The 27364-nt window shown below is 46.2% G+C and overlaps 3 protein-coding genes across 5 annotated transcripts in view; 1 reads left to right on the top strand and 2 right to left on the bottom strand.

The window, feature by feature from the left end:
* gfra1a (gdnf family receptor alpha 1a) overlaps window positions 1–14167 on the bottom strand; it is a 38923-nt gene extending 24756 nt beyond the window's left edge. The window contains exons 1-3 of the mRNA XM_019859956.1: window positions 13698–14167; window positions 11732–12034; window positions 10267–10347 (exon numbers count right to left, since the gene is read on the bottom strand). Of these exons, the coding sequence (XP_019715515.1) occupies window positions 10267–10347; window positions 11732–12034; window positions 13698–13737 (424 nt within the window). The 5' untranslated portion in view covers window positions 13738–14167. The remainder of the gene's footprint in view (window positions 1–10266; window positions 10348–11731; window positions 12035–13697) is intronic.
* Window positions 14168–14904: 737 nt separating this feature from the next.
* Window positions 14905–22948, top strand: LOC109509967 (coiled-coil domain-containing protein 172-like). 3 transcript variants are annotated; one of them, XM_019859936.1, is made up of 9 exons: window positions 14905–15027; window positions 16055–16150; window positions 16398–16483; window positions 18743–18859; window positions 18948–19107; window positions 19643–19750; window positions 19825–19927; window positions 22504–22591; window positions 22728–22948. In XM_019859936.1, the coding sequence occupies exons 1-9, from the start codon at window positions 14991–14993 to the stop codon at window positions 22761–22763; spliced, it is 831 nt and encodes a 276-aa protein (XP_019715495.1). In that variant the 5' UTR covers window positions 14905–14990; the 3' UTR covers window positions 22764–22948. The 3 variants fall into 3 exon arrangements, with proteins under 3 accessions (XP_019715495.1, XP_019715496.1, XP_019715497.1); XM_019859937.1 differs by lacking the exon at window positions 14905–15027 and adding an exon at window positions 15074–15213; XM_019859938.1 differs by lacking the exons at window positions 14905–15027; window positions 16055–16150 and adding an exon at window positions 18288–18414 and having other exon boundaries at window positions 16414–16483.
* A 1152-nt stretch (window positions 22949–24100) lies between these two features.
* On the bottom strand, window positions 24101–26884 carry LOC109509968 (uncharacterized). The gene is made up of 7 exons (XM_019859940.1): window positions 26768–26884; window positions 25915–25979; window positions 25767–25837; window positions 25222–25315; window positions 24621–24733; window positions 24433–24547; window positions 24101–24311 (listed from the first exon to the last, which is right to left on the bottom strand). Exons 2-7 carry the CDS (start codon window positions 25955–25957, stop codon window positions 24133–24135), a joined length of 615 nt encoding a protein of 204 aa, XP_019715499.1. The 5' UTR covers window positions 25958–25979; window positions 26768–26884; the 3' UTR covers window positions 24101–24132.
* Between the last annotated feature and the right edge of the window lie 480 nt (window positions 26885–27364).

Below are 27364 nucleotides of genomic sequence, written 5' to 3'. Positions count from 1 at the left end.
GACGGAGGGAAAACGTCAAACAAGGACTGGGAAGCTGACTCACATTTTGGCAGGTTGGGGGTTACTGAGTTTCATTTGCCCTTTACATACAAAAGCCCCTTTCACACTGACCACCGAAGCAGACTTTTTCGCAGCATGTAAGGTACAGATATGGAATTGCGTGTGGAAAATGGACCCAACTTCCCAACGTAGTATCAGTGGCGTGCAATTAAGGGGTATGAAGTTTCATACCTGAAAGTCCTTTTTCTTCTCTGCTCAAAGCAAAAGTCACACTTGGATGAAGCCGCAGTAGCACAACTCATGTCACTCAGCACGTTGACACAAAGCCAACTCTCCACTCACAATGACCGACGCCCACATCACTCACCAGACCTGGCCGCGCCTTTTAAAGCCACACATTTACGGACAATCGTTTCTTTTTTTTTCTTTTTTTTTTTTAAACCGCATGACTTGAATGCCGCTGCTTTTACCTTCCGTCCTCAGACTCAGCCAAGTATGGGTGGACTCTGATTGGCAGCGTGAAAGGGGCCACAAGAGAAGCCCAAAAGAAAGCAGAGCAAGATCTTTGTTTACATCTTCTCTTTCATGTTTGCTCCTTGTAAAGCATCTCAACGATCCGCCCGCACCACAAAGACGGGAGAAATATCCACTCGAGTGGAACACAAAGGGGCCGCGAGCAGCGGGATTACTGGCTGAAAAGACGACAATTGTTTGCGAGGCGAGCGGATCGATGGGACGAGCTGACCAAACGAGGAGCTCGCAAAAGAAGCTTCCGCCGGCCGCCTGGCAAATTGGGGCCGCGCAGCGCAGGCATGGATTTTTTCGTTAAGAGGGCGCTTGTAGATGAAACAAATGCAAATGTATGCATCAATGCCCTCATTTAACATGGCGCGGAGCAAACGCCGACACAGAATGGGTTGCTGAGTGTGTTTGCTTTGGGAAGATTGATGCTTTTGGTGAACAAAATGCGGCGCCGAAATTCGTGAGCCCCAACTTTTATGGAGCCACCCCACGTATTTTCCATGAGATTGATCTCACGCGCACAACAGCAAAACAAAATGTCGGAAAAAGCGCGCAACTCGGCGGTTGAATTTTAAAATGCAGACGGGGCGAATCTCGCCCGACGATTGCGGCCTTTGTGCTTTGTGTATTTTAAACCGGCCACCTTGTTGTGCAACTAAGGAGACTTTGGAAAAATAATTTTTCCTTACACAATCGTCACTGTCGGATTATTTTCAGCCGCAAAAATGCAATTTTGTGATGTGCTCTTGAGTGTCGTGTGCGCACCCAACGCGCTGTAAAATGTTCGGGAAGCGTTTTCCCCTCTCAAACCTTGGACTGTCATGTTTAGTTTGCTCTGCACTTTCCAGTTACAAAGCGTATTGTGGCTGAGAAAAGATGTCTTTTTATTTGGTTTCCCTATCCAGCAAGCCACGACTGTTGCCTATTGCTGTACGTTTTCTATTCAATGTGTTCCGAGCCAATTTTGGTATCTCAGTCTTTTATTTTATTTATGCTGCACATTTTTCACGTTCAGTTGGGAATAAAGCCCCCTTAAAAATGATTTTATGTTTGGTCAAGTCTTTGCACAGACCCGGCCGGCCACACAAATATATTCGAAAGTTTCGTACAAATGCTTCAACATCAACCCGCCCCAAACAATACAGAATATGCGTGTGAAACGCAAGTATCCTTTTTGTCCACTTGGGGTCGCCACCCACCCATGCTAAACTGTCGTAACTGCAAAAACCTGCGAAGGTGATCGTGCGTGTTTTCTTTCCAATTTTTCCAAGCAATTGCCGCTTCCACCCCCTCCCCCCCGAAAATGACAGGAAAAACTCTGATCCTGCTTGTTATTTGGGGAGCGTGGCAAGCGAGCGTGTTTAATCAAAGACTAGCCGTGTGGTGTCCACTCTAGAGGAAATTCCATTAAGACCAAAGCCTCCTAAGGCTGACACGTTAATCCCGCCGGCCGACTGTGCGGCTGACAGCTCGGAAAGCTCGGCCCGCAAGGACTTGACGCACCTGCCTGTGGATACTCGGCACCCTGACCGGTACAATTTTGACAACGCGTCGCTTAACACGCCGCGAATGATGCAAACGCGGCCAGAAACGAAATCGCATGTGGTTCTGTTTTGAGCACGCCGCCCGCAAAAGGATGACCTTCCATCTTCATGTGGGGTCGAAAACTATTTGCCATGAACAGCTTGAAATTTGGTCGCCATTTTCAAGAGTACCGGTAATTAGATTCCTAATCAACCTCTTGCAAGTGATTTTCCATTTTTTTAGAATCCATTCCGAGGGATGAGCAAGCGCAAATAAAAAACAAAAAACAAAGCGACAACACCTCTCTTGCATTGTGTGGTATCGATGGCACTGATGTCATGCTTATCTGAATGCGTGAAGCCGCAGCAGCTGGGTGAACGCAGAATCGTAGAAAGCCGAATGGGGCTGTCCCTGTTGTGTTGAAATTTGATTTGTACGTCACCGATGCTCATTTTTCTGTTTCTCTGCGTGTAAAAGCCCATCTGTGCCAACCAACGCTTTCTAAATAGCCGGCCGTATGAACGGCACGGACGCGGAATGGGCTCGCGGTGGCTTTGAGAGCCGGTGGCTGAAATGACTCCATTTTCATTTCAAGTAGCACTTCTTGTACGTGTGTGTAATGCGCACTCAAATTTCACCGCACTGCCGTCAGCGCGCGCGCCCGTGTGTGTGTGTGTGTGTGTGTGTGTGTGTGTGTGTGTGTGTGAGGAAGTTAATTGGCCATATATGCATGCACGGCAAAGCGACGGCGGGTGGCGGACCTGCCGGATCTGGCGCCGGGCCACCTCCTGCTGATTGGAGCTGTCAGCCGCATTTATTAATGATGACAAATCACCCCGCAGCCCGGCATCCAATAAAAGGTCTCTCGGAGGGGCTCAAACCTGCTCGCCTTGGACTAAATGATTTTCTTGGCTCGCCGCGAGCCAGCCGGCGGTCCGGCCGACGAACCGGTAGGGCCGCCCGCCCGCCGTCGGAAGGCCGAGCAGCTGGATTTCGCCGTCGCGATGCAGAAACGTGATGACCGAGGAGGACGGCTGACAGGTGGCAGCGTGCTGGCTTTGTGAAAAAAAAAAAAAAAGCAACGGCGGGGTTTGACCTTTGCAAGGATTTCAGTGGAATTAAAACACAATTTGACAACTAATACCTCATAAATGGCTTCATTTCATTGGCTAACAAGGCCGAGGGGTGCGATTTCAAAGCGGCCCCGCAAATTGACTCGATGCAAATGAACGGAACACGCAATTTAGCGTTGCCCATCTGACTAGTTGATGAGATTCAAATTTGGTTCGCAATCAGGCAAAAGCTCCACCACAAGCTCACCTTTAAAATGGGCCCTCCCATTTTTTTTTTTTGTAGGTCTTCCCATGATGGACATCCAGTACCAACCAAATTTCATGCTGCTAAGTCAAACTGGGTTTGAGGGCGGAATTTTTCACCAGTCGGACCAATTCATTTTTGAAGGACTCCTGCAAATGGGCAAAATGAGCTGAAAAATGGCCATTTCAAGCCAACTTCCGGCGTCTTTTTATGCACGACTTCTTGAGACTTTTTTGCGAGCCCATTCATGACGTACATGCCGACAAAATGTCATGTTGCCGAGCCAAACTGGCTGTGGGGGCAGAATTTCCCCCAAAACATTTCTGAGATGAGGTCATTTGTTGAAGGAGAGCAACAACGACAAAGAAACAAAAGCATTTCAAGGCGGTGGCGGGTGGGGCTCGAAATCTCCAGAGAGAGGGAATAACGGCCCGGGCACCAAAACTATTTCCGGAGTAAAAGAAGTCGTTTCCAAACTAATTCCAGCCGGCGACACTTTCACGAGCTTTTCTTGAAATTAGAGCCTGATGGGCTCAAGCATTTCAACTGGATAATAGCGTTTTTTTTTTTTTTTTTAATACCTGCTGGTGATAATTTGTGGACATGGCGCATTGCTTCCCTTTCCTGACTGCGGCGGTAAACATCTCCATGGCAACAGAGCCGGACCAATCCGAGATGATGGACTACTTCATGAGAAAAGTGTGAAGCACACCGCAGAGACTCGTGCTCTGTAAGGCGGTACGAGGCACAAATGGAAAAAGCTGCTGCCCATGATTTGGATTGCCAAGACGCTGCGGCTGACAAACACTCGGCCGGTCACGCGCGCTTCCAAAAACACTTCCAAGAAGGTCAGACCGACAGTCATCACGGTGCCCGCGTTTGACTTTTTTGCCACCCGCTTGTATGGGAAATTTATATTTGATCAGGAACGGTAAAGACATGCCACAAAAGAAAGTTTTGTGAAGATTGTATTCCCGTTTTTGGATGTACAGGAATCCCTCGTTCATCTTTCGCGGCTTCGCGGTTTCACATATTTTTTATTGTATTTTTTTTAAACGTTGCATTGTGTTCTGCATCCTGATTGGCTAAGGCCCCGTCGACTCATGTCAACAGCCTCCGCGCGCCTTACTGCTGTGCATTTTGCCAATTTTTCTCCCTGACAAAAACCCACAATGTCAACGAAACCTTCCGTACAGTATTTCTAAAAGTTGTTTGTAAGAAAACGTGGAATGGCTCTTTTATGTGTATGTCTATGTGTATCTGCAGCGTTGGAAGACACCGAAAATGGAGCGACTCACGTGGTCGCTCCGAGTAGCGAATTTCAAATTTTTTTTTTTTTTTTTTTTTTTTTTGTCGTTCCTGTTATGAAATGAATGACATAAAAATGTTCCCTTTAAATCAAACCATCACTATTTGGTTGCTATTTGGCCGATGTCATCTTTGCGCGGGTTAGGTTGGGCTCTTTGGTTTGATCTGGAATGGAACCATCGTGCGAAATGAGGCAGGACTGCACATTTCACGTGAGACGTTGGCCTGCCCAAGTGAAATGACCACGCAGTGTTCTCTCCGTAACATTTTGGGTCATCAAACATATATTGCAAAACTGCCCGTACGAAATCGGAACAATTGGCATCTCTGACGGCTGCAGCAAATGAATCTGAAATGCCCCCAAATGGCCCACATGGCCAAATTCCGCCTCTGGTTCTACTGAAGCCATTTCAAAACACGTTCATGAACGTGACTGTGCATGATCGATCATTGAAACAACAGATTCCGAGTTAGTCAGGAGTGCTGCAGAACAACACGGCTTGGACAACCGCGCCATCGCGTTGTCCCAAATCGCACTTGCGATCAGAGAAGGAGAAACGGCAAATAGACAATCACTGCGTTAAATCCTCAGCCACAACTGCATCGTCTTGAGAATCTGCTGACGCCTCTCCTCTCCCGGATCAGCACCACACGGCTGCTCCTATGCCCCCCACCGTAAAACAAAAATAATGAAATAAATAAAAACAAAGAGTGGAACAACGGAGAGACAAGGTCAGCGAAAGCCAATCCCGACTGGGTGGCTTCCTCCTCCGCCAGACTGCGAGTGTTCCTCGCGGGCCTCGCACAAGGTGAGTGCTTTGGAAGCCACCGTAAGATCGCAGGGGCCGAGCGGGAGGGAAATTATAACCCCCCCCCACCCCCACCTCCACCCCCAGAGAGAGAGAAATCAATAGATTCTTGTAGACACGGCCTCAAGTTTCCAATCTAACACAGCGCGCTATCGATTGGGAGAGGAGGAGACCAGATCAACTCGGACGGCCGCGGGGACCGCGCGAATTGTGGAATGGCGACACCAGCTTGACAAACGTGTCCCATCCGATGATTTTTCCAAAGCCCCCCAACTTTGCGATCGCCCCCCCCCCCCCAAAAAAAATACCCCCAGCAAAACAAAGTCTGTTTTGAGCCGATTCGGCAACCTACCATGATAAGTCATACTAAAAAATAAAGAGAGTGCAGTTTTTATAAGGTTACTTTGCTGCATCTTTTTAATAGATTAATTTAGGGTTCCTAATTGACCTGGAAAAAAATCTTGGATTTTGTTGCACAAAAAAATTTCCATTTTAACTTTTTGCTTGAAAACACACAAATGACCATCCAAATCGTTGCTTTTTTTCAACACAGTTTTGTAGGTGGGTTGAGAATAGTGTTAGGTAGTACTGCTCAGATTTTTGGGCTTCCTGATTCTGATGGATTATCGCTCTCGTGCTTAAAAAAAAAAAAATCAAGGTTTTTTTTTTTCAAATGGGTTTTATGAATGGACTTTAGTAACCTGGCCTTTATCAGAGACAAAAAAATCAGATTTCTGGTTGTAATGGCGTTTTCTCCTTCCACTTGGAAAAGCAAATCCTCCATCAATCATTTGGGTTTGAAGCGGCAATTTGGGGCTCGTCCAGTGACAAACTCGGCCAAGCGCAAGTCACCCCAGTTTGCCGGGATGAGTCGTAAAGTGACATGCGCCACTTGTAAACCAGGACGTTGCCAAGGTGAGCCTCCGTGAAGCACATCAAAGACTCAACATGTTGTCAGTCAGCCAAGTGTGAATTCCGGGGGGAGGAAAAATAAAAAAAAAATATGCGGAAAGATCAGGCGTGATGCTTCTTCGTGGCAAAATAAATCCTCTTTCTACCTCTGGAACTCCTCCGCGTTCCCATCCTGACTTTATCTCCCATGAGCACGCGCACGCACACACACACACACACACACACACACACACACACACACACACACACACACACACACACACGCACGTACGCCTTATCTCTGCACATTGGCAGCCTGTAATGCTCAAATGTCAAAGGGCCGGGGGGGGTCAGATGCGCCCCCCCGCCCCGCCACTCCTCCCCATCACATTTTATGCAGCCCGCTCAGCAAAGTCTCTCGTTCATGTTTCTTGCGAAATGGATTTGTTGTAAAGATGTTCCAAAATGTCAACTTTGACCAATTTTTCTTTTTTCTTTTCAACAAAATGACTTCTCGATGTCCGCCGAACAAGAGTTGTGAAAGCGAAACTTCCGAACAGCAACGTAAGTACATATCCAAAGAAAAGATGTACTGGTATGATGATGTGATTATACTGAACATCTACAGTGGTGCCTTGACTTCCTGATGAATTGAAATGCCCTTTTCTGGTGAGAAGAAACAGTCCACTTTTTCGTTTGGTATGTTTGGTGTGCATGTTGGGATTGAACGCAATCACCGGTGGTTCTTTTAAAATGACTTAGAAGGCTCTAAAATGTCTGGCATTTAATTAATTTTTCCTTTTGTGTTGCATTTTTCATTTTGGTTTAACCTACAGAGGCTTGGAGCAACACCGACACAGATGCTATAACAGTCACAATTCTTTATCCTCTGCAAAGAAGAGCTCATAGTAGTGCTCTACTGAGGAGGTGAGATGGTCTCCATATTTGATCTTCACCAGCATATATTCTTTCTCCTCTGAGAAAAATGTTCTTGCAGTTCACTGGGTCACTTGCAGTAGTTGTGGAATTCTTCTTTGGTCGTGTCTGTTTTCCTGCAGTGTTCTGCCAGCCGGTGGCCAAATCACCTCCGCTCGGAGTCAAAATGACTGTTTTTTGGGACATTCTATTTGATTACATGAATGTTTTATTATTTTTTTTTAGGCACAATTTTATACGGTGCTATTTTGCAGCACATCGTGGGATAAGCGGTTCGGATAAAGGATGGATTACAATTATTGTATTTTTTTTTCATCAGGGGCCTGTGATCAACGGCAATCGGAAAGATGATGTGAAGAAATTCCGTTGGCATCTCAAGGCCCCACCGTACGTGACTTCTGTGGAAACGAATTGACGAGGCCGAGAATGAGTTTGCCGCTTATTGAGAAGGACTTTGCCACGGCCCTTCGGCTTCCGGCGGCCGCCCCCTAACAGATGTTGCCGCGGCGGTTTTGACGTCTCGACACGCCGAGTGGGTGATGCTCCGCCGGCAGCCAAAATGGAGGAGGAAGATGTGGAGGAGGACGTAGATTAAGGAGCGAGGGGGCGAGACAAACACACTTAAACACACACACACAGCAAGCCAGCCAGCCAGCGAGGAAAAGGAAAAAAAAAAAAAAAAACATCCCTAACAAGCCGGGGAAGCGGTTTGTAATTACTGCAGGGAGGCTTGTCAAACATGCAGGTTGGAAAATAAATTGCTCCCAAGCAGAGGCTGGATTGCTACTAATCCAAACTCTAGCAGGGGTGGGAAAAGTACGGCCGGCGGGGGCTCCGCAACCACACTGGTGGCTTCATAAATGTTGGGACACGGACACAAATCTTTCAAATCGGAGCTTTTCTCAATTAAGTTGTCATTTGACATGTGCTTGTGAAAATTTGTACGCTTACTTGACAATGTCCGGGAGGAAGTTGCATTCCGGCTCGCGAGCACAAGAGAATCTTCCTAAGTGGCACTTTGAGGAAGCTCTAATGTCAATCTCGTCATCATCATCCTCAGCTCGCAGCCCGAGCAGGACACGGCTGGCTGCAGCCCAGACGCTCCATTATGTCACTTTTTTTTTAGCCTGACTTTGACATTTCTCTCATCATACTTCTTCCAAAGAGTGTTTCTTTTAAAAGGCTCTTTGGCGCAACGGACCGACATCGTTTTCAATCTGGCCGTCTACTTGGCAGGAACGGGAAGCGTGCGTCATTGCCTCAACGGGCCGCCGTAGGGATCAAAGCAGACTCGGCCGCACGAGGGGCTCGGCGGTTTGAAGCGGCTTTCAACTACAGAAATCGCAAGCGCGTGCCGTGACGGTCAGTCATTCAGGCCCACCTAGTTAGCTGCCTCGACAGGATGCCGAAGAAATGTAAACAGGGAAGGGAGCTTTCTGTGAGACCGCTTTGAACCAGAGGAATAGAACGCACAACGGCACTCGACAGGTGATTCGGGGCTGAATAGCTCACTGCCTAAACGGGCTGCCAGATCATTCAAAAAAAAGAACGGCAACAGGACAACAGCTTGCTGTGAACCAAATTTGAAGTCCAAAAATTACAGCCACGCAAGACCAACTGCATGCTGACGACATTGAACTAATCCAGAGGTGTCCAAACTAAGAGCGGAGGGCCATTTACGAACCACCACCCATTTTTCAGCGGCCCGCATCATGACAAAAAAATAAAATATATGAAATCCTAAAAATGACATGTTAAAGTGGCCCTTTCATCCTTCCATTTTTCTGTACGCGGCCCTCAAACGGCAAAAAAAGTTTGGATACTCGAGATATAAAAGAAGCCCAAACAAGCTGCCGGAGGTCAATGCGGAGACTAAACGGGAAGACTTTGCATGAGACCGTTTGCAAGTAACGACAACACACCATGAGCACACAGTTCCGGTTTGCTGCAGAAACAGGCTGCGGGAAAAATACAAAGTGCAGAGTAAAGATGAAAAGAAGCTGGAGTGAGACCGGTTTTGAATTGAGGACAAACTGCAGCATGCCAGCAAAGATCTGCGATTACTTTGGAAATAAATAATGTCCTGTCTTTGCGTAAAGGGATGGACATTAAAAAATGCCCCCCCACCCCCACCCCGATTCATCAAGTCATTGCAAAAAGTAATTTCTAAAGACACAAGTTCGCCACCGCCATGGAACATATTGGGATTTTGTGCGCGGCCTCCTCCATGCTCAACGGGATACTCAAAATGGACACGTGATCCTTTTTTTATCCTGCAACCACCCACGTTATGATGTCGCCCGTACGAGTGGCAGAGGCGTCGTCGTTGTTTTGAGGGCAGCCCAGCCTCCTAAAAGGACGTCTTTGTGGATGAGGAGGCCGAGTGCGTCACTTTGATTTGACGTGTCTTTGATATGGCGATCTTAGCCTGCGGCGGTGATCACGAGCCTCGTGAAACAGGCTCAAGACACCAGCGCGCAAGCGAAGAAGAGCGCAATAGCGCAAGACGCTCATCTGCACGCCTGACGCACATCTCGACGTGCTGGCAACATGGAGAGTTCCGCGGTGGGAACTAAAAGACTCATGTGCATGTACGGCTGGAAGCTACATTTCAATCTTCTGAGCAGTTTTAACGCTGCAAATCCCTCTTGAAGTCAAGGAGTTGAATCGGTCAGTACAGTCGTCCAAGTAGAGCGTTGGAGTACTTCTGCGGTCGACTGCGCGCCGCACAAACCGCCATCTTATGTTTTTCGTCACTGCGCAATGAGACTCAGAAGTTCTCTCCACCATGCGGGATCACTTCCATGCGGCGTGGCCGGGTAGAGGAGGTGGATTATCGGGTTGGGGGCAGGGTGCGGATGTACGGCGGACAAACTACGGGAGGCTCCGAGAGCGGCGCGGAGCGGAGCGCGGGACAAAACGACCCAGAGACGGCGTGAAAGGCATCGACCCCACTCACCGATGATGGGGGCCAGGCGGAAAATGTCCGCCAGGCGACCGTTGGCGGCCTCGTAGGGAGAATCCTCCAGAAAGTCGTTACCTGGCGGGGAGAAGGGCAAGTTAGAGACAGGCGTGTGACGAAGACGCTGCGACTCACGCCGTTTCATGCAATTGTTGTGCCTTGACAAGGAATGCTGAGTTTGTGTCATCGTGAGAGCTTTCGTTCTACGCAACCGATGCAAAGCACAAGAGCACAAACCGTTCCAGAAATACGACCGGTCGACAGGAAGACGGACCCGCGCGCTCGCCGACAGACCGATCGGGACAATGTTGTGACCAATCCCGGTCCCTTATGATGCAAAATGGAAATGGCGGCATCAGATATCATGCTAGCTGTCTGATGCTATCCTTTTGGTTAAAAAGCTTGCGCAAAGCTTGTTGATGCGCCGACCCTTTGAACCGGCCGTGTTGGGAGGACGGACGGCATCCAAAAAAGGCTGGATGGCATTTGCGCCATGAGTGACAAACGTTTCACGGCTCGACAGCGATGGATGTGAGCCCCAAAATATCGCCGCAGTATCTGAACGCAAGTTACTTGGCCATTGGAGCCACTGGTCGGTCGAGGCATAGACGTGTCTTGTCTGCGTGTCGGCGTGTTGTTTATGACTGTCCCGCTTGTGACGCGCTTATGTAGGTCAGTCGATATCCACGCTGGCCCGCAGCCTCACGCTCGATTAGGCAGCTTGGTCAGCAGCCTTGCACAACTGCGAGTCGCCTCGCAGGGACGGCACCGAGTTTACTCTTTGCCCCCCCTCAGTGGTGCCCTGCCCCCCCGACACACTCACAAGCACCGAGCGACCCCCTGGCCCGCTTCCCTCACGATCCATCCTCCTCCTTTCGGAGTGGTGCGGCCTTTAGGCTGGAACTGTCCAGCGCTGAGGGCCTTCAAGCTTCATTATGTCCGCAGACAGTGACTGCGGAGGTCAAAGTGCGTCTCGGCTTCGCAGGATTGCGTGAAAGGGGGTGAGAGGGGGTCGATTTTTGAAGGGAGGCCAAGTCATTGGTCATGATCGCGCTGGACTGCTTGTGGATCACAAGATCTGTGCTACGTTTGGGCTTTTTCCAACTTTGATTAAAGGCTGGCTGATACGGCCTTAAAGTAAATTCACAGATATATATTTTTGTTCTACCTTTTTATTTTTTTTAGAGGAAAAGTAAATTGGAATGATACTATGTTTGTATTCTTTGTCTTGAGACTGACTGGCGACCGGTGTCGTCCACCTTCCGCCCAAAGTCAGCCGAAATTGGCTCCAGCCACTCCGCGCGACCCCTGTTCGGGATAAGCGGTGCCGGAAATGAAATGGATACCGAGGAGGTGAGACCGAGTAGCTTGGCCTGCCTCCGTGGACTGTTGGGTGAGCGAGAACGTGTCATCGGGCAGTGGAGGCCTACTCCTCTCCGGACAGACGGACTGACCGACGCACCTTGTAAGGTCTGGTAGATGCCCCAGTAGATGCGCAGGCAGTTCTTCTCCTTCTTCATGCCCCTCTTGCAGCGGCAGTTGTACAGCGGGCTCTGTTTGAGCGCGTCCACGGCGCTGCGGCACTCGTCCTGGGCGTCGCGCCGAGCCACGCCGCTGAAGTTGCCCTCCTTGGCGACGCCGGCGGCGCACTGCCGCATGGTCCGGTACTTGCTGCTGCACGACGCCTCCTTCAGGCACTGCTCGCTGGCCCGCACGCAGTCCACGCGCGACGACCGCCCGCCCTCCTCGGCCCCGTGCAGCCCATCTGGAAAGGTTGAGGGGCACTTGATTAGGCACACCCTGACGTTTTCTTGTTCTTGCGCCACGTCATACTCACGGATCACTCAATTGATAATAAAAGTATTACAAACGATGCAAAAACTCGGGGCGTGGATATTTTGTCATTTATCTTGCGAAAATTCCCCCACATAAAAAGATTTGTAATTGCCTCGAGTGGTCACAAGGGGGCAGCAGGGAACTTTTACATTTTTTTTTTTTACGAGCGAACGCTATGACCAAATTTCATGAAGCTCCACCCCTTATGGAGCAAAATAAATTTTTGATGCCATTAAAACCACGCGAAGATCAATTACAGGCGCAACACGAAGCTCCACCCCTTATGGAGCAAAATAAATTTTTGTTGCCATTAAAACCACGCGAAGATCAATTACAGGTGCAACAATTAATTGATTCAGCGGCAACTATTTTGAGAATCGATTCATAGTTTTAGAAACATTGTTCAACCGCAAATTGTTGCAATTTTACCCTCTCGACAGTAAATATTCTTTTTGCAGTCCTCCATGAAAAACAGACTCATTGTATTTGTGTTTCATTAACGTTAAACATTTTCAGACGTTTACTTTTACTTTGGTAAACAATGATCAACCAATTCATGTTTGTGAATGTTCTGCACTGTTTATTTGAAATAGTGTCCTGTTTTTCAAGAAACCGTTTTTTTTCAATCTAATTCAAAATATGTAAACACTTTTCAATTCAATTGTTCAATTGTTTCGATTCAGACGAAATGTTCATGTATTGTAATCTGTAACTATGCTTTTTTTGTTTCTGATATTCTGGTTACATTATTTAGCTAAATAAAAACATCAAAATATTCGGAACAATTCTCAGTGTAAAAGTAAACGTAACAACATTATCTGGAGCAAAATATTTTGTATCATGTCTTGTCAAAATGTTTCTGAAATATCTTTTTTTCATAGCTACATGAAAGCGTCAAACTATTAGAAACACTTTGCAATGCGATTTCCCAGTGTCACTATTTTTGTTTGAATAATAAATTTTTGGACACAATAATGGCGTCGTCATGTCTAGAACGACACTTATTTCTCCGCTGTTTCTGCTATTTCGGCAGACAGATGCGCGGAAAGGCTCAAAGGACGAGAACTTTTTTTTTCATTTGCATGATATTGAATCACAGGATTGCCATTTTTTGTTTTGGGACACAGCATCGAGATTGTCATCCATGGTTTTCTCGAACGACACGTTTTGTATCGGGTCTTTGTACAAGCGTCTGTGGTATGTTGGTGGTCTCGTTGAGCTGCACGACAGGGTGGAAACATGAGAAACACTTCTGAGTCGCCGCCGTGTCACGGTGCAGCTATTGGGAGAAGCCTCGCCAGTTGCAGCCCTTTAACCGTCACATTTCCAAAATGCGCAAGCTTTCCTATCAAATGTGAACAGTTGCAAAGTGAAGTGACCAGGAACACTACAAGTATTCAAACTTCAGTGGGTAAAAGTTGATCCTCCTGACAAGGCCAATAATCTCTTGCTGACTTTGTGTTTCTGACGTCGCGCACTTGGGACCTGCGAACGAACCGTGGGAGCTGCTCCAGCTTGAATCAGGCTTCAGCCTCGCAGCCGAGTGCAAAGCAATACAAATGAAGCCAAGAAAGAAAGAGGCCAACGTGTACCTAAAAGAGGCAGAAGAAGACAGAGTCCAGCGAGCATCATCCTCTCCTCACACGCGACAAGAAACAGCCTCCTTGGAAGAAAAAGCGCAAAGTTGGGCTCACTTTAAATCCACGGGAAGGAATTCCATTGCCACATATTTGGAAGCGAAATCAAAAGCAATCCCCTTTTCACGCAAGTACTTGTTGGAAGCAAGTAACGCTGGAAAAGCTGTGCAAGTCCAAATGTGCTCGTCCGGCGGGATGCTCGCGTCTGACCAAGTGGCGCATTGAGCAGCAGGAGCGCGCCAGCTTCCCCCTCAAGTGCGCAACCACCAATGCGTGCAGCGCACGCAAGAACCACAAGGATGAGCAGAAGAAGCTGAGAGAGCCCGAGCAGACCGAGAAGCGCTGCCAGTCTGCGCGCCGCGGCCGTGTTACTAGCACAAATACATATTTATCTTTAATGAGCACCGCGGTCCCAGCGCGCGCGTAATGAAAATAACCTGCCAAAGAAGAACCCCCTCACCCCCACCCACTCCACCTTCTTTCAAAGTATCATTGCCGCACTCTAAAGGACCATTCGGAGCATTTATGAAGTGTTTCATTAAGTTCCCTCTCCAGCACCGACCTCATTTGCACACCTATTAAAACAAAACACACAACAGAGTTGCATTTGTGGGAAGTATTTGAAGTCGGGTTGTTACTTTTGGTTGTAATTGGACATCTTTCAGCTGCATATTTATTACGAACCAGATATACATACATACATACATACATACACAGATATATATACATATACACACATTATATGTACAGTATACTGCATACGCGTCCAAAGCAGGCCGTAACACAGTGGACACTGCCGCCATCTATCGTTTCTTTTCGGTAAAGCACCCCGACAAAGCTCAGGGTGGATCATTCAAATTAAACGAATACACAAGAATAAATCAATAATAACAGAAAAAATTAATCTCATTTTAGTTTTGAATGAAAAGTTTAAAAATTCCATGCATCTATTGTCCAAACCACTTATTCCTCATTCACAGGCAAGCATTTTATAACCTAGTGACAAACTTACTTTACCTTACCTAAAATAAGTACGAAAGAAAGCTGAGATGCATTGAACAAATTCTAAAAAAATTGCAAGGAGATGAACGACTACCACCTTGTCCCTAATTTACGAATACCGACAAATTAATTCCAGTATTTCTCTCAAGTGTTTCGATCGTCATGAAGTGTCCCGTGTCGAACTGAAGGATGGGTGTATTATTTGGCAGGAAGTTCCAGTGTCACGACCGTTAAACTAACCATAAAATGGCAATGAAGAACTGGAATATTCGCGGCGGCGGCGGTGAGTCACATGTCACTCAATTGACTTATAGCTGTCTATAGCTGTGAAAATGGGGCATCAAAATCACCTGCCTTCGGTTTAAATGATGTTTTTACGACTGGAAGACTTTGTGGCGTTGTAGTACACAAAACCGAAGTTAAGGCGAGGAATGGAAGACCAGCTAGCCGTTGGTTATGTTGCTAAAGTGTTAGCATCTTAGCTTCTAACATTTGACACCAGTCACGTCAACCAATAGTGGTACGAACGTTGAACATGCACTGGTGTAAAAAAATTGTAACATATAAAACACCAAAGTCCCATTTTAGTTGCATTAGTGCAAATTAGCTGGAGGCTGCAATGCTGATTGTGACGTCTTTAACTGGTGTGTCACGGCTAACGGTTTGTGTTGTACAATACAATACATCCTGATTTATAGAGCGCTTTCACAACAGCTGCAGCTGTAACAAAGCGCTTAACAAAACAGTTAACATAAAGTAAAATAATAAACGCAACACATAACATAAAACACGGACAGTCGTGCAATCTTTAACTACTTTTCCCTCACACGCTTTGTTGTTTCAAGCAGTTTGAGATGAAAGAGGAGAGAATCAAAGTCAAGTCTCAAATATTAATTGAGCTCACAGCTATTTAAGTATCATTTTTTGTGATAAATATTTAAAAATGGTGAAAATGCATCAGTTTCATGCTAATTGTTTTTAAATGCCACTTTCAAGCTTTTGTAGCCCCCTTGATCCCACTCAAAAAAAAAAGTTGCTGTCATTGGAAAGCTTGTAAACACAGAAACAGTCAACATATAATCAACATGAATAATTTTCAATTAATTAACTTAGAGCTAGTTGTGTTATACAGCCTGGTGAAACATGGAATGCGGCGGTCTGTTTTCTATTTTAGTTGCACTTTTGAAGCGTGTAGCCTACAATGTCACCAACGGTGAGCTAATAACGTGTATTGAAACATTCTCTCTCTCTCTCTCTCTCTCTCTCTCTCTCTCTCTCTCTCTCTCCCTCTCTCTCTCTCATTTCTTCAGACCTCCTCACATCCGCTTTGAGTTTGGACGAACTTTTACACCAAATTCTGATGGCAGAACAACACAACAGTGTGCAGTCTCAACAATTAAAGAAAGGTGAGTTGTGTACTTGGCCCGCTGTGATGAAATTATAGCCAATGAGTCTCTCAGATGCTAAATGCCAGCCTGCTTAGTGGAGGAACAATCTGAGGGCGAGATGATTCTTTTTTTTTTTTTTTTAAGTTGTGTGTTTTCAAATCTCTGAAGGCCCACAAAGGCTCCAAACGTATCATCTCTCTTTTTTTTTCTTTTTTTTTTTTTTTTTAAGGACGTTCAAGTATTTTAGTTTTCATGTTTGTCGCAGTGAAAGCAGCCATCATCAGATGCAACTCTCAAGTGAAAGCTGCCACAGAAAAGTACCTGAAGATCACTGAAGAACTTGAAGCGAAGGTGAGCAACGCTCAACAAAAGATAGTCATCCCATTAGTGTGCAAACAGCGCAAGGACATCTTTTCTGAGTGACTCCCATGCTGAACCGCATTCACTGTTTCACAAGAAAGTAGGAATATGTATTGACGTGTGATTATTTTTGGAAAGAGCCGATATCGGCCCCCAAAAAATCAGATGGCCGATTAATTGGTTTACCCCTAATATTATTTCCAACTTACTACTCAACATTACCCATCCAAAAATGTCTTACAGATGAAATCTGTCGAAGTGACTACCATTGTTTGTTTTGTCGGGAAGTCAATAGTTGCTAGAGTCCACAGAAAAGAAATACAAATTCACAAATGGATAGCAGTTCACCAGACGTTATTCCCCACATGGGATCTTCTTTCGGCCTATTTATGTTTAATTTGATGAAATATGATAAGGAACATCACATAAAACCGCAATACAAAGAGGCGGTAAGTGCGAGTGTCAAGTGACATGTCAGCAAGAGTCAGCCGTATTGGCATATTGACCTTCTGACCCACTTCATGATTTCAAACACTTCATCTCTCCCGTCTGTCAGACGAGCGCGGCGGTGGATCGATGCCGAGATCAATGCCTAATTTCCAGCGGATAACATTAGCCAGTGCTGGTAGCGCGCGCATGAGATGCCATTTCTGGCATCAGCTTGCTTGAGCCACTGCTTGTCAGATCAGCAAATCTTCCAGTGCGATGTCCGTGAGCAACATCTGAGTCAAGTGTGTGCGGCGCGCTTGTGTGAGCGAGCACAACGACCTCTCCTCACACATCACAAAATGAAAACAAAAGTATTTTACATCGCGCCTGATGAACGGTGGCGGCATCCAAAGCAGCTGGTGAAGCCCAATGACGCCGCGACTATCAAGGGATCGCGAAGATTTGCATCCAGGGGGCCCTCACAGTATTTTTCCTCGACTCAAAAACTTTCCTTTACACAAACATAAATTGATTTGATTAGGGTTTTTTTTTTTTTTTTTTTTTTGGGTGCATAAAATGTCAGCAAATCAGGAAAAATGTCGAGCTTTGTTTCCCGGAGTATAAAACAACAGATGTCTGCGAATGGCTTTTTTGAAAAAAACAAAACAAAACAAAAAAACAACACAAATAATAAGTAGTCTGCTTTCGTGGAGGGACTACACAAAACAGAGATTTGGACAATTTTATGCTAAACAACGTCTCAAAACGATTATAAGATAAGATAAGATCAGATAAGAAAACCTTTATTAGTCTCGCAATGGAGAAATTCCCAATTCACAGCAGCAAAGTTATGAATGGATTATCGGTGATCAGAACAATTGTCGATTAATTAATTGTTTCACCTCTTGTATGTTTTACTGGTGCGCCTGCCCCTGTAGAAAGCTATGAATGTTTCCGAAACGATACCATAAACTTTTTTTTGTTGTTTTTTTGCAACTGATTTTTGGGGACCTTCGGGGATCCACGAACCCAACTTTGAGAACCATTGGCTTCCAACGATCCCATGTGGTCCCGCGTGACCGCATTAGCAGCAATAAACTCGCTGCCTTTGTGATGGATGCGGAAAGTTGACCTGAGGAAACTTTGAAGAGCCACTTACAGAAAGAACACTTGTACCACTGGCTCGCTTTTGGTGCAGAGCGGCGTCATCACGCAGCGAGACAATAAACGCCGTCCCGTTGAGTTACGATCACATGGAAACTTTGGCATCTTATAGTTTTGCAGCAACGGGATGTACTGCATTCAAAGCCGCCTGTTTTGTCAAATCACCCTGTTGGTCTTTCCCAACCATTCGTGGCCATTTTAGGAGAGATGATTTCATCAAGGAGAGCGCTTTATTGATTTTGAACCTGACCCCGAGATGGCGAAGGTCAATAATGAAATGTGAAGCGTCGAACCTGGTGACAACGTACCTCGAGGGACGTGACGCATCTGTGAGATACGGTTCCCTTCTAGAAAGGGGACATATGATGTCCAATTGGCTGGCATTCAATGTGTCCAGATTAGTCTGGAGTGCTTGTAAATCCAACCAAGTGAATCTTTAGTCTGACCTTTTTCTGAAAATGTTTCTGACAAAATTCAACATTCCAAAATTCACAGAAGGTCAACTGAAGTTCAGTTGTAAAGGTTGTGCTGCGTTTTAAGTCCATCCAGAAATTTCACCCAAAAGTCCAATGTGCCCACTTTTTGGGAGGAGTCTCTTTTGCTCTTTGCTGCACATCTCGTCCTGTATTTGACCTTCGCTCGTGGTTTGTGCTTCAGAGCCAGCAGTTGTCTACCATGAAGCTGCTGCGGCACTTGTTGAAGAAATGTGACGAGCAGATTTCCAAGCAATGCGAGGAGCTCCTCAGCGAGAAGGCTCGCCTCCAAGAACGCCTGGTTGGTTCACGCCATCCCATCACGTTGTCAGGAGCAGCGGTGCTCATGCCCATATTGTGTCGTTGGCGGTCTGACCTCCCCGCACCAGGCCAGAATGAGGGCGGCCTTTAAAGACGAGGAGCAAGAATTCTTGCGGGAGATCTCCACCTTCAACGGTGAATTTAATCTCTGCGGGAGCACAGAGGCGACCCGTCAAACGCACGCCGAGGTCCTCGGCCTGGACATGGAGGTGGACGCTTTGTGCAAAGGTTAGAACACACTCCACATTATCCATTCATTTCTCCGAACAATGACTTTTTTTTTTCCCCAAGATGTGCAGTGGCACCTTGATTCTCACACGCACACACACGCAAAATGCTGTTCAGGTTAGTGATGTCCCAAGCTGCCTACCATGGGGTTAGTTCAGTGTCGTGTGTGTGTCACGCTCCTTGCGAGTGTTTTCATTTGTTTTTGGCCCATCGAATAAACGTGCATCGGCAACATTTGTGTCATTTCAATTCACCAGAGTGTCGTCGTCATCCCTGAGGTTTTTTTCTGTGGATGTTGAACAAATTGCATGGAGAAAAAAAATGGCCTGGAAAAAAGGTTTCAAAGCTCATTTTCCATGAAGAGAAATAACATCAGTCCGAGAAGGGAAAGATAAAGATCGTGTCGTCACTCTGGTTTACGCGCACTGTCTTTCGCACTTTGGCGCAGTGTTTCCTCTCACTGAGAAATGTCCAAAATGTTCCCAAAACCCCATCTCAACATGTTCTTCTCAGTTTCCCGTTTTTGTCCCGACAGACTCAGCAATGGAGAAGATGATCCAGAGGAACCGTCACATGGGCGACCTGCAGCGGCAGAAGAGGAGTGTCCGGCTGGAACTGCAGGCTCTCAAAAGCATACACGCAGGTCAGGTCAACGCCCTCGGCGACAGATGTCCAATCCAACATGAGTCCCACGTCTAATCTGAAATCTCCGTTCAGACTTGGAGCAGCAGCTGAGCGAGGCCAAAGAAATTACAGCGACTCTGCAGGCCCGGAACCAAGCTGCCGCTCAGAAAGTGTTCACGGATGACGCCGTCGTCACGTGAGTGTTCAAAAAGAAATGGACACAGCGGTTTTCAAACCGTTTATGACTATTATCTCCCCAAGCACCAACGTTATATGATAATAGCATCGTAGGCTATGCTCATCAGAAACGAGGCATTTTTTCCCCCAATAATTGACCACTGTGACATTAGGTTGTGTCTAAACATGAACACAACGTACCGGTAAATATATCTGATCTTAAATAATGTCTCAGACCAAATGAAGTATAGAAACAAACAACACACGATTACAATGTAATGTACAGTGCTTAAAGTTGAAAACAGCTACGCTGCCCCGAGCAACTGCACGCTAATTTTTACACCCGAGTGACAGTTTCGAATCCCACAAATGTAGCAATTGGCCCAGTATGAGTGTCAGCCCAAACAAGCGCCGCTTGGCAGCGTCAACAAAAAGTAATCAACTACAGCCGTGCGTCAGAGGCTGTTTGGAGGCATCGGGGTGCTGAAGTGACTTTCGATGGCTTGTGAAAGCGAGTCCCGTCTTCCCTCTCGGGGCGCTCGCTTCCTAATAAACGCCGGACATCTCGCCAGCAGCCTGCTTTCGCTCCTTTAACGTTAAATACCGCAGAACAGCCGCAGCTGCAAATCCATCTTTCTCAAGAGAAGTGCAATTAGGCTTTGCTGCTCCTGCTGCCGGCGTCCCGCTGGCCCCGGTTGTTTTCTCGCAATGTTAAAAAACCTCTTTTGGCATCATTAACTTGTCGTTCATTCATTTGACATGCGCAGCAGTGAGGCTGTCAGCTTTTTTGACGCTGACTGGATGAGGAGCCGTGCGGTTTGGAGCTTTTAGCCAGGATGCCTTGCAGCAGGCCACGCGCGAGGAATTTTAATATTCCCTATACAGGGCGGCACGGTGGTTGACTGGTTAGCGCACCTACCTCATAGTCCTGAGTTCGATTCCTGCTGACTTTGGGAGCGAAGGCAGAATACAACATACTGTATCGTATCCCTCGTCCTCGTATCTACCGTCACGGATATATCGTTATCTGTTTACTCTGTCACACCCGCTGCATCCGTTCCAATGTGTCTTGTCTGTCATATGTACTGTCCCGCTTTCTGCAGTAATTGATAGAAAATTGTCTTTTTTGTCAACCTCAGTGGCGGAACACACTCTGCTGCTTGTATTGTGTCTTTTTCACGCCATTGGCTTTTGTCAACCCGCACCCACCTCTGAACTAACCCTAAATCATGCATGTACTTAGTGTGTCCTGTTCATCCATCAGCCTCATTAAAAGTGGGTCTTTCATTAGCCCGCCAGCTTTACTGGCCCCCCAGGAAGTGCCGAGGATGTGTCTCGACTCATTCTCATGATCACAAGCCATCAATCCCACCCCAGGCCCGGCCGCGCTGTCTCTGTAAGAGGCATATTTAACTCCCCGCGTATCGACTGGTGCAAATTGAATGCATGTCCGTTTGAATGAGCACCAGAGTCGTTCAAAAAGTGTTCAGTGTGCACATTGTTACCCCCTCACAAAAGCGTACGGGGGCACGGGACGGAGGATTTCTAACTTGCGTGTGTGGGATTTTTCTTCCCGCTTACACGCGACAGAAATGTTATCGAAACAATCAAAAATGGCATTCGTGAGTCTATGCCCCAGCAAAAATGTTATTTGATGGCCTATAAAAGTAAACACCGGCGCTGCCCTTTGCGAAATGTAATTTTGCCTCTGTTGTCCAAGTGTTTCATTACTTTCCAATCAAAAAGACGGGGGTGCGTAATGTGCTATCGAACCTTCCAACATCTGCTATGGAGTGGAAAAAAAAAAAACCAAACCAAAAAAGAAATCACAATCCATTCACACATTTTTGGACTGTTACGAAGGCACAGCTTTCATTTTCATTTTTACCATCTTAATAGGGGTGGCACGGTGGTTGACCAGTTAGCCCTTCGCCATCACCGTCCGGAGTTCGACCCCGGCCTTCCTGTGTGGAGTTTGCATGTTCTCCTCATGCCTGCGTGGCTTTTCACCGGGTACTCCGGTGTCCTCCCACATCCCCAAAACATACAATCGTCCCTAGGTGTGATTGTGAGCGCGAATGGTTGTTGGTCTAGACGTGCCCTGCGATGGGCTGGCAACCAGTTCAGGGTGTCCCCCGCCTACCGCCCGACAACGCCTTGGATCGGCTCCGGCACGGCACGCCCGCAACCCTCGCGAGAATAAGTTGATGAGAGAAAGGGATGGATCGATCGACCATTTCCTATGGTGAGATTCAATCCAAGAACGAGCTGTATTCCATGACAGGATGAAAATGCTCACTTTTGATTGACACTCTAATCAGGCAAATCATTTCATCACCATCTGTATTATTGTGCCTCAAGTCTCATGTCGCTAAAGTAAGACCACAAAAACATACTTGTCCTCCTAAAGACCCTGTCAAGTCAAATCAGAGATTTGTTTCAAAAATACATTTGACGATAATTGCTGACTGTGTTGCACACTGAGAACCGGGTCGTACTCGGTGGTGGAGCGACAGCGCTAAACTGGTTTTCACACATTCTTTTTTCTTTTATTTTTTTTCTATGTTAAATTAATTTGACTCTTTGCTTAGCCAGGATGAGGAAGGAGTTGGAGATGCACCAAGAAGGAGATATGGAGCTCCTGCTGGAGACCCTAAGGATGGAAGTCCAACACCTCCAGAGCGTACGTACCCCTGTCATGCCGTCACTGTAAGAATAGCCAAGATGGAGCTTAATTGTGACCTGTCGCGCTACGTACAGCACACCGAGGTTATTTTGAGACCTGCACTAATGTAGTCCTTTGAATGTGTTTCTCGTAGAAGGTGGACAACTGCAAGGGTAGGCAGCAGCCTTAGAAGCGGCACATTCTAGTTCTTGTGTGTGGAAGGAAGAAAATTAAGAGACAGGCTGACGTGTTCTGGCAAAACTACTGACTGGCAAACCCTTCCCCCATGTTTTGTGTTGCCAGTGTTTGCTTAATGTGAGCGTTAAGAGCCTTTGGTCATTGTTGGCCTAAAGAAATGAACTAAGATGGAAAATACTCAAGTCTGTGTCTTCCTATTCATAAAAAATGATGTTCAAACTAGTTTTTGAAACCAACAGCAGACCTTTATTCATGCATTCGGTTTGATTTTGAGCCATAACTCCTCCTTTCTGATTGACGTCAGCAAAAACATCAATCTTGGATGTCTCTAAAAAATGATCCTCAGTGATGATTTTGTGGCGTGGGGCGTGTCAACGTTAACCTTGTTCATTATTTCCAATGTCAAATCCTCAATACTGAGTTGGACCTCACCACAGACTGACAAACTCTGAAAAATTAACACTTTTTTAATCAATGATATTGAAAATTGATCGAACCCGCTTGACACAGTCAACAGTAAATTTCAAATGGGATTTTCCATGATAAATGCTTTCATTGTCTGTACAAATGACACTTTGTCTTTAAATTCTCCATTCTGCTGACCTTTGAGGTCAAGGTCTTCAGTTTGATGAAAGTGGCTTGACAGATGTCTGAAATGAGGCTTGTTTCAACCTGTGCATAGCCGAGGGGAAAGAAAAAGCGACATTTCTAGTTGAGGTTTTGGGAGCGTTGATCCAGTCCATGTAGTAAGTGGTGCCATGCTGGCCTCTAGTGCACAATGTGTGCAGTGCATGCATCAGGAAGAGCATCCATAAATGTTAGATGAACTTTGTTTCCTTTAGAGGCCAATGCCCTCTGTGTAAAAGGGAAACTTTATTTTCAACAAAGTGCATCTGGAAAGCGATCACATCATTCTCTTTCCACCTTACATAACAGCCGTGTTCCAAAACTGTGTTGGTCTAGAATTTTGCGGGGCAAAAATAAACTCTGCATGAAATCCCTTTCAGTGATAGAATGTTATTTCAGGAGAAAAGAGAAAAACTGCAACAGTGAGAGACATTGCCTCAGAGTCTGGAAAACAAGTTACGTCAGCAGTGACACACTGCCAGGGGCAATTGCAAGACAAGCGTACCTCGGCACTGAGCTTCCTATTCTTTGGTTGGCATAGCATCAACTATATATTGTTGCTTCGGTACCGTCTACCCAAAGGTGAATGGCTTAAACAAGGCAAAAGTTTGTCATAATACTACGCCGATTTGGGATCTTTTAGGGGTGGGGGCATGGTTTAGAAGCTGTAATAAATAGTGCAAAAAAAAAAAGACCACCTTATGCTTTTCGGATATACTGAAGGTTTTTAATGCTCATCCACACAGCAGTGAGAGCGAGACTACATCTCCATCTACGCCGTCGTGATTCTTGAGCTCCTCTGCAACCTCTTCAAGGGTGTCGTTCTTTCTTTGTTCGTTGCCCATGGTGGTCAGGCAGTCCTCGCCTTTGGCAAAGTACGCCGACTTGGCCCCCGCCACTTGAAGTGCCGCTTCTACAAGCGGCAGAGATGGACATGGAAGGCATGGTAGCGTTGTCATTCGCAGAATGGCACCGTTAATTGTGACATTGGACGTAAAGAGCGAAACCACCCTAAAAAGTCGACCCATGCCCACCGTTGCAAACTGCCAGCTTGTTTCCTCCAATGTACTGAGTGCTCCACTTGTAACCCGTTGCCGCGCTGCACTCTTCAAACACTCTGCTTTTCCTCAGGAAGGCAAAGTCGTAACCCTGAGGGAGGCAACAAGAACATTTCATTCGTCCGCTTCACCCGCTTGTCATCCTGCTTGCGCACGACGCTTACATGGTTGCACAGGGGTTTGCAGAAGCGACTGTTAGCCACGCTTGCGCATGCCAAGCCTCCATTTTTGGGAACCTTGGGCTGCGGGCATTTCACGAGCTGATCTCCTTGGGAATCTGAATGTCAGCGACACTTTGAATAAGTCAGGCTTATCCAACAAATGTCATGGAGAGCTTCTATAGCTTGTGAGCAGAAGCGTACATTTTTTACAATGCTTCTAATATTAGTCACGCACGAGTCATCGTCATGGCACATTGACTGGCCACCACTCATTTGTCTTTGTCGGGGCACAAAGAATCACACGTTCAGTCTCGCACCTGTGGACAATTAAGTTTTAAGTGAAGCGAACTTGTTCAATGTGTGGCGGGACCCTTTAGATGAGATTTGAAACCTCAGAACCGTGATGCACAAGCCAACTACTACTCGAACATGATGTCAGGGAAGAGTCAAGTATATTTTCATGAACTACACTAGCAAGTAAATGTAAAGCATCTCTCACTTTGCAAACTGCTCACCGTAATTTGTGAAGTCCTGATGACTAACCAAATAACCGAGCCCGTTCGCGGAATGATCCAAAATGTTCTTGAATAAGTTTTGATTGTACCTCGCAGCGTCTTAGTCAGATTCCTCACGTTGAGCAGCAGGGTGGCCATCTGCTGCAGGGTCCACCTGGGCTTTGCACTGCACTCTACTGCCATCTGGTGTATCGTATCAAACACATTTTGGAATACACATCCATAAAAGTAGCTTAAAGTTCAGATAGTGACGTTGTCGTTTTCACATTAGAATATGTTGTCTAAATGCAACTCTGTGGCAAGACAGTTTAAAGAAAAAAATCCAAGGGGCTACATTTTTGGACTAGTTCCCATAGTCTATTCATTTTCTTGTTTGTTTATGTTTAGTATGACATAGTGAGCCGCACCATTGCCAGGTGACTTCAAGCTGGTTGGGTACACCCTTTAAAGCACGGGTGCCACCTGAAGTTTACTTTCGTTTCAGCTGCTGCCACATCAGCTACTCTATAGGATATTCCATAGCAACCCAAAAGTTGTGCGAATGGTACCCACATTTCAAACAATATCTCCCAAAAACAAAGGTTCCCAGAACTTCCTTGACCATTGACAGATATTCCTTGTTAGACAGAAGTACCTGGAGATCAGCTGTTAGGTCCTCCAGAAACTGTGAGCTGCAGTTCTTTGTTTGATGTGAGCATGGCAACACTGCCAGAAAAAATAAAAATAAATGAAGAAAGAAAACAATATCATAAATATAGATCCTCTCCCTCTGGTAACATTACCTGCTAGCAAGCAGAGACAGGCCAAAATTCCTCTCAGTGCCATCTTTGCACGCCGTCCAGCACAGCTGAAAACACATCAAACAGTCCCAGTGAATTTATTGACTCAGGCTTTGGGAGCAAAGTTTACAGAATTGGCCAATAGTCCATTTCAAAACATCAAGTTGGTCACTGAACCAATAGAGATTGAAATGACAAGGGTCTTAAGTGTTGTGGGGGGGGGGGGGAACTCAAAACCTTAGTATGTGGTACCTTCTGCTGCAATGCATTTGAACTGCATCCTGAGCACACCTTGGGTCTCAAAGAATGCGCAAGATTCAAACTAATCATCTGTACCCACAAAATCCCCAAAAATACCGCATGAAATACAAAAGCGCCAAGCCAAACAGTACACACGCACGTGCGCTCACATGAGCCGGACACTTCCCCTTGATAAGCAAATCGCTGAACTTGGGAACCAGGCACGTACTGCCCTCTACATGGCCAAATCCATCAACGCAATAGCAGTACAGGAAAATGACTGCAATATTTTGGTGGCCCAAGTTGACCTCATACAGAGAAATACAATACACACACGAATATAATTGCAATGGTGCAACCCATTGAGCTTCGTTGCTCCTCATGGTGACAGGCACGTCCTCACAAAGAGGGAATGCCAATATTGCTGCACTGGAGAAAAAGAAAAAAAATGGCCTGTTGAACTTATTTTATGGACACCTGTTGTGCATGGTTAAAGTGTAATAAACTGGAATATATTACAGAAATCTAAAAAAAAAAAAAATACAAAAGTCGACAAACAGCAAGAAACACACAAACCCCGCTGCCCAAAAAAACTGAAAATCACAGTAATACTTACATTTAACAAGCCAATGAGACAATTGGCAAAATATATTGATGGCAGGTAAATGATCAAAGCGCAAATGACATGTAAACAATCAGAACCGATCGGATGCCACACCGTGCCTCTGGCTGAGCCTAAATACGCTGTTGATGGTGATGAGAGGCAGGTGCGGCACCCAAGACTCCGCCCACCAACATTCACCTTGATGATGAGAAAAACACAGAACAATTTGGTGCTGAATTGTTGAGCCATAGCCTTTAATTTTGCAATTAAATACCATTTCAGTTGCAGAGATTTGCTTTTTTGGGTGGGGGGGCTACGCACTTGAACTTTCGAGCATTCATCGGCCCTCCACGAGCGCTGTCATTGTCTGCTTCCTGTAAGCTGGTTCCATTTGCTTATGTATAAAGAGCACTAGTGGCTGTTTCAATCACCAGTTCGCTCCAACGAGTGGTGGTCGGCTGTGTTCACTAAGCTCATGATGTTTACCTTTCAGGAGACGTGCAGTTTAGTCACTGCACTCCACTGCACCCGGTGGCCTACGATACGCCGTCTGGTGAGGTCTTCTTTCAGCCTGAAATAAAAGTTCAGCGATGCGCATCCCGCCTGGAG

This window comes from Hippocampus comes, unplaced genomic scaffold (assembly GCF_001891065.2).
Source record: "Hippocampus comes isolate QL1 unplaced genomic scaffold, H_comes_QL1_v1.1 scaffold39, whole genome shotgun sequence".
NCBI lineage: Eukaryota > Metazoa > Chordata > Actinopteri > Syngnathiformes > Syngnathidae > Hippocampus > Hippocampus comes.
Note: the sequence above shows the minus strand (reverse complement) of the source record. Positions and strands in the feature narration are given on the sequence as shown.